General features: G+C 53.5%; 1 protein-coding gene across 1 annotated transcript; it reads right to left on the bottom strand.

Moving 5' to 3' along the window:
- Positions 1–211: 211 nt before the first annotated feature.
- On the bottom strand, positions 212–1,185 carry LOC147118331 (uncharacterized). The gene has a single exon (XM_085984398.1). The coding sequence runs from the start codon at positions 1,087–1,089 to the stop codon at positions 418–420; it is 672 nt and encodes a 223-aa protein (XP_085840524.1). The 5' UTR covers positions 1,090–1,185; the 3' UTR covers positions 212–417.
- Positions 1,186–9,118: the final 7,933 nt, after the last annotated feature.

Raw genomic sequence — 9,118 nt, forward strand, 5'->3', positions numbered from 1 at the left:
GCGGAGACAGGCGATGTTACCGAGGTGGAAGTAGGCGGTCTTGGTGATGGAGAGGATAGGGGCCGGGGGGCAGTGGTCAGAAGCTCAGTTCAGGGTCAAATAGGATGCTGAGATTGCGAGACACTATTTAATGGGAGACTTGATTAAGCCGAGCCCCTTTCACACACCGAGCTGTAGATGGTCGGCGACAAAGATTGATCTGCGATTGACGTCGAACGTTAATTCTTTTATTGGAAAACAATTTCAGCTGAGAGTCCGTTGAATTAAGGCTTTAAAACTCCAGCTCCCAAGATGTTGTGGGTCATTAAACATCAGCAGCAGCAGACGATCTGCACGTCGCACCACCTCCCCCAACCCAGGTTGGATGGCACTGCACCACAAGAATCTGCCCTCCTCGTTCCTCCCACTCTGCCACAGTCAGGTGTGGATCCGCCGGTGCCTCAGGAGGCTGCAGGACTGGGTGAAGCCCTTCCCGCACTCAGGGCACTTGAAGGGCCTCTCGCCGGTATGGACGCGCCGGTGGGTTAGGAGGCTGGAGGACTGGGTGAAGGCCTTCCCGCACTCGGGGCACTTGAAGGGCCTCTCGCCGGTGTGGACGCGCCGGTGGGTCAGCAGGTGGAAGGCCTGGGCGAAGCCCTTGCCGCAGAGTGGGCAGACGAAGGCCTGGTGCCCAGAGTGCAGGCCCCGGCGGTGGGCCAGCAGGCTGAAGGCCCGGGTGAAGGCCTTGCCGCACAGGGAGCAGGTGAAGGGCTTCTCGCCGGTGTGGGCGTGCCGGTGGGCCAGCAGGCTGGACAGGCGGGTGAAAGCCTTGCCGCAGGGCGGCGGGCAGGCGAAGGGCCGCTCGCCGGTGTGGGCCCGGCGGTGGGCCTCCAGCTGGGAGGGGTAGCCGAAGCTCCGGCCGCAGTCGCCGCAGCGGTGGGCCGCCGGCGTCCCCCTCGACCCCTGCTCGCACCGGTGTTTGGCCAGGTTGCAGGGCCGGCTGAAGGTGCGGCCGCAGGCCGGGCAGGGGTGGAGCTTCTCGGCGGCTTCGGATCGGTCCAAGCGCTCCGCCGGGTCCAGGCGCGACGTGGTCTGCTCCGAGCTTCCCATCGGCGATTTCTCCCCCCTCTTCGGGTGCTCTGCGAAGAGATGGCAAAGAGTGTCAGCTCGCGACCGGAACTCCAAGAGTAATAGTTTCTTCTCATTCATAGGAACATCAGGAGCAGGAATAGGCCATATTTATTGATACGTATTCCCTGGAATTTAGAATAGTGAGTTGATCCAATTTTTGAAGATACTAAGGGGAAAACCAATAGGGTAGAGAGAGAGAGAGAAACTATTTCTGCTGGTTGGGGAGTCTAGGACTAGGGGACAACATAATCTACAAATTAGAGCCAGACCTTTCAGGAGTGAAATTAGAAAACACTTCTACACACAAAAGGGTTTTCGAACTCTCTTCCGCAAAGTCAATTTTAAATTTGAGATTGGTTAACAGAAATCTATCAACGGTATTAAAGGGATATGGGGCGAAGGCGGGTATATGGCGTTAGGTCACGGATCAGCCATGATCTCACGGAATGGCGGAACAGGCTCGAGGGGCTGAATGGCCTCCCTCCTGTTCCTGTGTCCATTCGGCCCCTCCAGCCTCCTCCGCCATTCAATAAGATCATGGCTGAACTTCTGCATCAGCGCCACTTTCCCGCCTGTTGGGACTGATTTCTTTGTGGTTACCGTTGCAGCAAAGGGTTGTTAATCTGGCAACAATAACTCTGCTTACGAGTCACGCACGATTGTTTTTTTTTACAATAATAAGCTTTAGTACAGTGACTGATTTGGTCTTCCATTTTTATTGAATGATTATTATTTGAATGGCAATAGATTGGGAGAAGGGGAAGTGCAATGAGACTTGGGTGTCCTTGTGCACCAGTCACTGAAGGTAAGCATGCAGGTGCAGCAGGCGGTTAAGAAGGCAAATGGTATGTTGGCCTTCGTAGCGAGAGGGTTCGAGTACAGGAACAAGGATGTCTTGCTGCAGTTGTACAGGGTCTTGGTGAGACCGCAGCTTGAGTATTGCGTGCAGTTTTGGTCACCTTATCTGAGGAAGGACGTTCTTGCCATGCAGGGAGTGCAGCGAAGATTCACCAGACTGATAACTGGGATGGCAGGAATGACGTATGAGGAGAGATTGTGTCGATTGGGCTTATACTCACTGGAGTTTAGAAGATTGAGAGGGGATCTCATCGAAACCTATTACATTCTGGCAGGTCTGGACAGACTAGATGCAGGAAGGGTGTTCCCGATGGTCGGGGAGTCCAGAACCAGGGGTCATAGTCTAAGGATAAGGGGTAAGCCATTTAGGACTGAAATGAGGAGGAATTTCTTCACCCAGAGAGTGGTGAACCTGTGGAATTCTCTACCACAGAAAGCAGTGGAGGCCAATTCATTAAATATATTCAAGAAAGAGTTGGATATATTTCTTGAGGCTAAAGGGATCAAGGGATATGGGGAGAAGGCAGGGACAGGGTACTGAAATTGAATGATCAGCCATGATCTCATTGAATGGCGGAGCAGGCTCGAGGGGCCGAATGGCCTACTCCTGATCCTATCTTCTATGAATGCAAATACAACCTGGTTCCCAAGCTGCGACTACCCTCCGAGAACGCTCTCCGCTGTCATGAGAACACACAAGCCCTGGAGTGACCAGCTCCCGCCCGCTGACTCCCTTTGCACGGCTCCTGATCCTCGAGAACGCTGTGCCTTCAAGGGGACCTGGTTCTATTCTTATAATATATACATTGGCCTGCGCTTACTTAGATACACAATACGTAGGTTGCACCCTTAGCTGAGGCTGCATTTTTAGGTGTTTACCCAGCTTATAATCTTGTCCGCCTTTGCCTCTGTGTTACAAGCTTTGCTTATAGTACAGTAAGTACGTAGACTGTATCTTATCTCTTACTGTGGTCAGTGCTGAAACTGGAACTGTGTTGTTCATATTAAGATTTGCTTTTCTCCCAGATTGCTACAGTAATACAAACCTAAGCGAAAGGATGCTGGGATAACGTGACAAAATAAATCTTAAAGCACTCTTAAGCCGACCTATCCCCATATCCCTCGATTCCCTTAATATCCAAAAATCTATCGATCTCTGTCTTCAATATACTCGATGACTGAGCCTCCACAGCCCTCTGGGGTAGAGAATTCCAAAGATTCACCACCCTCCGAGTGAAGACATTTCTTCCTCATCTCAGTCCTAAATGGCCGACCCCTTATTCTGAGACTGTGACCCCTGGTTCTAGACTCCCCAGGGGAAACATCCTCCCTGCATCTACCCTGTCGAGCCCTGTAAGAATTTTATATGTTTCAATGAGATCACCTCTCATTCTTCTAAACTCGAGAGAATATAGGCCTAGTCGACTCAATCTCTCCTCATAGGACAATCCCCCATCCCAGGAACCAGTCTGGTGAACCTTCGTTGCACTCCCTCTATGGCAAGTATATCCTTCCTTAGGTAAGGAGACCAAAACTGTGCACAATACTCCAGGTGTGGTCTCACCAGGGCGCTATATAATTGCAGTAAGATGTCTTTACTCTTATACTTAAATCCTCTTGTAATAAAGGCCAACATACCATTTGCTTTCCTAATTGCTTGCTGCACCTGCATGTTAACTTTCAGTGATTCATGTACAAGGACACCCAGGTCCCTCTGAACACCAACATTTCCCAATCTCTCACCGTTTAAAAAATACTCTGCTTTTCTATTTTTCCTACCAAAGTGGCTAACTTCACATTTCTCCACATTATATTCCATTTGCCATGTTCTTGCCCACTCACTTAGCGTGTCTACATCCCCTTGAAGCCGCTGCATCCTCCTCACAACTTACATTCCCACCCAGCATCAGCAAACTTGGATATATTACATTTGGTCCCCTCATCCATATAATTGATGTAGATTGTGAATAGCTGAGGCCCAAGCACTGATCCTTGCGGTACCCCACTAGTTACAGCCTGCCAAACCGAAAATGACCCGTTTATTCCTACTCTCTGTTTTCTGTCCGTTAACCAATCCTCAATCCATGCTAGAATATTACCCCCAATCCCACGGGCCCTAATTTTGTTTAATAACCTCATGTGTGGCACCTTATCAAAGGCCTTCTGAAAATCCAAATACACCAGCATCCACTGGTTCTCCCTTATCTATTCTGCTAGTTACAACCTCAAAAACTCTAACAGATTCGTCAAACACAATTTTCCTTTCATAAATCCTTTTGACTCTGCCCAATCCTATTATTATTTTCTCTTGTAATAAAGGCCACAGGCTCGACAGGCCGAATGGCCGCCTTCTGTGCTGCAACCATTCTATGACACCATTTGCTTTCCTAATTGCTTGCTGCACCTGCGTGTTAACTTTCAGTGATTCGTGTACAAGGACACCCAGGTCCCTCTGAACACCAACATTTCCCAATCTCTCACCATTTAAAAAATACTCTGCTTTTCTATTTTTCCTACCAAACTTCACATTTCTCCACATTATATTCCATCAGCCATGTTCTTGCCCACTCACTTAGCTTGTCCATATCTCCGTGCAGCCTCTTTGCAACTTACTTTTCCACCTAGCTTTGTATCATCAGCAAACTTGGATACATTACACTTAGAAAAACTGAATTCAAATTCTTAAACTTACCATGATGGGTTTAGAACTCATGCTCTCATACTAGTCCAGTAACATAACCATTACATTATCCCTCTGTCTCTCTCTCTCCCTGTACATTATAACAATCAATACACTTCAAAACTACTTCATTGGCTGTAAAAGCGCTTTGGAACGTCCTGAGGTCGTGAAAGGCACCGTTGGGGTATGGGGGAGCGAGCAGGAAAGTGGTATTGAGATAGAGGATCAGCCATGATCATATTGAATGGTGGAGCAGGCTCGAAGGGCCGAATGGCCTTCTCCTGCTCCGATTTCTCTATGTTTCTATGTATGAATGCAAGAGCAAAATACTGTACTGCAGATTTTGGAAATCTGATCGACTCTGTTACTCTCTCCACAGATGCTGCCTGAGCTGCTGAGTGTTTCCAGCATTTTCTGATTTTATTATAGTATAAATGCATGTCTCTCTCTGTCTGTCTGTCTCTCTCTCTCCCTCCCTCCCTGTCTGTCCCTCCCTCTGTCTCTCTGTCCCTCCCTCCCTCTGTCTCTCTGTCCCTCCCTCCCTCTGTCTCTGTCTCTGCCCCTGTCTGTCCCTCCCTGTCTCTGTCCCTCCCTCCCTGTCTCTCTGTCCTTGTCTGTCTCTCTCTCTCTCTCCCTCCCTGTCTGTCCCTCCCTCCCTCCGTCGCTCTGTCCCTCCCTCTCCCGCTGTCTCTCTCTGTCCCTCCCTCCCTCTCCCGCTGTGTCTCTGTCCCTCCCTCTCTCCGCCTCTGTCCCTCCCTCTCCCTGTCCCTCCCTCTGTACCTCCCTCTCTCTGTCCCTCCCCCTCTCCCTCTCTGTCCCTCCACCTCTCCCCCTCTCTGTCCCTCCCTCTACCTCTCCCCCTCTCTGTCCCTCCCTCTACCTCTGTCCCTCCCTCCACCTCTCCCCTCTCTCTGTCCCTCCCTCTCTCCCTCTCTCTGTCCCTCCCTCTCTCTGTCCCTCCCTCTGTCAATTCAATTCAATTCAATTCAATTCAAATCGCTTTATTGGCATGACAAGGTACATCTTATGTTGCCAAAGCATCGAAAAACATTCATGGTTGAACACATAAATACAGATCTATCCATACAGTGTATAAGCAGATATATCCCTGAGTGTATAAATATACATTCGTATATACTCTTTTCTTATATTTAGTGGTTGTCCCTCTGTTTATGGCAAGCTGTAACGTAGTGTGCCGCTAAGGTTACACAATTTCTCTCTTCCCCTAGTAGGTATGGGAGTTTTTGGTCGTCATTCAAATTTCTGAATTCCGGGCATATTTTTTGTGAATTTTGGGTAGAAATTCTCCCTTATGCCCTGATATTTTCTACAAGCTGTGAGGAAGTGCATCTCTGTCTCCACCACTCCCTGACTGCAGTGAGAGCATATCCTGTCCTCTCTTGGTATCCCTCCCTCTCCCTCCCGCTGTCTCTCTCTGTCCCTCCCTCTCTCCCCGCTGTCTCTCTGTCCCTCCCTCTCTCTGTCCCTCCCTCTCTCCGTCCCTCCCTCTCTCCGTCCCTGTCCCTCCCTCTCTGTCCCTCCCTCTCTCTCTGTCCCTCCCTCTCTGTCCCTCCCTCCACCTCTCTGTCCCTCTCTCTGTCCCTCCCTCTCTCTGTCCCTCCCTCTCTGTCCCCCTCTCTCACTCCCTCTCTCACTCCCTCCCTCTCCCTGTCTCTGTCCCTCCCTCCCTCTGTCCCTCCCTCCCTCTCCCTCTCTCTGTCCGTCCCTCCCTCTCCCTGTCCCTCCCTCTCTCTCCCTCCCTCCTCCCCTCTCTCTCTCTCTCTCCCTGTCCCTCCCTCCCTCCTCCCCTCCCTCCCTCCCTCTCCCTCTCCCTGTCCCTCCCTCTCCCTGTCCCTCCCTCTCCCTCTCTCTCTCTCTCTCTCTGTCCCCCCCCTCTCCCGGTCCCTCCCTCTCCGGTCCCTCCCTCCCTCTCTCTGTCCCTCCCTCCCTGTCTCTCCCTCCTGTCTGTCTGTCTCTCTCCCTCCCTCTGTCCCTCTCTCTCTCCCTCCCTCTGTCCCTCTCTCTCTCCCTCCCTCTGTCCCTCTCTCTCTCCCTCCCTCTGTCCCTCTCTCTCTCCCTCCCTCTGTCCCTCTCTCTCTCCCTCCCTCTGTCCCTCTCTCTCTCCCTCCCTCTGTCCCTCTCTCTCTCCCTCCCTCTGTCCCTCTCTCTCTCCCTCCCTCTGTCCCTCTCTCTCCCTCCCTCTGTCCCTCTCTCTCTCCCTCCCTCTGTCCCTCTCTCTCTCCCTCCCTCTGTCCCTCTCTCCCTCCCTCTGTCCCTCTCTCTCTCCCTCCCTCTGTCCCTCTCTCTCTCCCTCCCTCTGTCCCTCTCTCTCTCCCTCCCTCTGTCCCTCTCTCTCTCCCTCCCTCTGTCCCTCTCTCTCTCCCTCCCTCTGTCCCTCTCTCCCTCCCTCCCTCCCTCTGTCCCTCTCTCCCTCCCTCTGTCTCTCTCTCTCTCTCTCCCTCTGTCCCTCTCTCTCTCCCTCCCTCTGTCTCTCTCTCTCTCTCTCCCTCTGTCCCTCTCTCTCCCTCCCTCTGTCCCTCTCTCTCTCTCTCTCTCTCACCTCTGTCCCTCTCTCTCTCTCTCCCACTCCCTCTGTCCCTCTCTCTCTCTCTCCTCTCTGTCCTCTCTCTCTCTCTCTCTCTCTCTCTCTCTCTCCCTCCCTCTGTCCCTCTCTCTCTCTCTCTCTCTCCTCCCTCTGTCCCTCTCTCTCTCTCCCTCCCTCTGTCCCTCTCTCTCTCTCTCTCCCTCTGTCCCTCTCTCTCCCTCCCTCTGTCCCTCTCTCTCTCTCTCTCCCTCCCTCTGTCCCCCTCTCTCTCTCTCTCTCTCTCTCTCTCCTCCCTCTGTCCCTCTCTCTCTCTCTCTCCTCCCTCTGTCCTCTCTCTCTCCCTCCCTCTGTCCCTCTCTCTCTCTCCCTCCTCTGTCCCTCTCTCTCTCCCTCCCTCTGTCCCTCTCTCTCTCTCTCTCCTCCCTCTGTCCCCTCTCTCTCTCTCTCCCTCCTCTGTCCCTCTCTCTCTCTCTCCCTCCCTCTGTCCCTCTCTCTCTCTCTCCCTCCCTCTGTCCCTCTCTCTCTCTCTCTCTCTCTCCTCCCTCTGTCCCTCTCTCTCTCTCTCTTCTCCCCTCCCTCTGTCCCTCTCTCTCCCTCCCTCTGTCCCTCTCTCTCTCTCTCCCTCCTCTGTCCCTCTCTCCTCTCCTCCCTCTCTCTCTCTCTCTCTCCCTCCCTCTGTCCCTCTCTCTCTCTCTCTCTCCCTCTGTCCCTCTCTCTCTCCCTCCCTGTCCCTCTCTCTCTCTCTCTCCTCCCTCTGTCCCCCTCTCTCTCTCTCTCCCTCCCTCTGTCCCTCTCTCTCTCTCTCCCTCCCTCTGTCCCCTCTCTCTCTCTCTTCTCTGCTCCCTCTTCCCTCTCTCTCTCCCTCCCTCTGTCCCTCTCTCTCTCTCTCTCTCTCCTCCTCTGTCCCTCTCTCTCCCTCCCTCTGTCCCTCTCTCTCCCTCCCTCTGTCCCTCTCTCTCTCTCTCCCTCCCTCTGTCCCTCTCTCTCCCTCCCTCTGTCCCTCTCTCTCTCTCCCTCCCTCTGTCCCTCTCTCTCTCTCTCTCTCTCTCCCTCCCTCTGTCCCTCTCTCTCTCTCTCTCTCCCTCCTCTGTCCCTCTCTCTCTCTCTCTCTCCTCCCTCCCTCTGTCCCTCTCTCTCTCTCTCCCTCCCTCTGTCCCTCTCTCTCTCTCTCTCCCTCCCTCTGTCCCTCTCTCTCTCTCCTCCCTCTGTCCCTCTCTCTCTCTCTCCCTCCCTCTGTCCCTCTCTCTCTCCTCTCCCTCCCTCTGTCCCTCTCTCTCTCTCTCCTCCCTCTGTCCCTCTCTCTCTCTCTCCCTCCCTCTGTCCCTCTCTCTCTCTCTCCCTCCCTCTGTCCCTCTCTCTCTCTCTCCCTCCCTCTGTCCCTCTCTCTCTCTCTCCCTCCCTCTGTCCCTCTCTCTCTCTCTCCCTCCCTCTGTCCCTCTCTCTCTCTCTCCCTCCCTCTGTCCCTCTCTCTCTCCCTCCCTCCTCTGTCCCTCTCTCTCTCCTCCCTCTGTCCCTCTCTCTCTCCCTCCCTCTGTCCTCTCTCTCTCCTCCCTCTGTCCCTCTCTCTCTCCCTCCCTCTGTCCCTCTCTCTCTCCCTCCCTCTGTCCCTCTCTCTCTCCCTCCCTCTGTCCCTCTCTCTCTCCTCCCTCTGTCCCTCTCTCTCTCCCTCCCTCTGTCCCTCTCTCTCTCCTCCCTCCTCTGTCCCTCTCTCTCTCCCTCCCTCTGTCCCTCTCTCTCTCCCTCCCTCTGTCCCTCTCTCTCTCCCTCCCTCTGTCCCTCTCTCTCTCCCTCCCTCTGTCCCTCCCTCTGTCCCTCTCTCTCTCCCTCCCTCTGTCCCTCTCTCTCCTCCCTCTCTCCCTCCTCCGTCCTCTCTCTCTCCTCCCTCCGTCCCTCTCTCTCTCCCTCCCTCCGTCCCTCTCTCTCTC

This window comes from Somniosus microcephalus, chromosome 4, assembly GCF_052327205.1.
Source record: "Somniosus microcephalus isolate GS21.2 chromosome 4, FLI_Smic_1.0, whole genome shotgun sequence".
Lineage (NCBI taxonomy): Eukaryota > Metazoa > Chordata > Chondrichthyes > Squaliformes > Somniosidae > Somniosus > Somniosus microcephalus.

What these genes read in the sequence shown, in the direction of transcription:
- LOC147118331 (XM_085984398.1), bottom strand. Translation starts at nt 1,089, where the DNA reads ATGGGAAGCTCGGAGCAGACCACGTCGCGCCTGGACCCGGCGGAGCGC.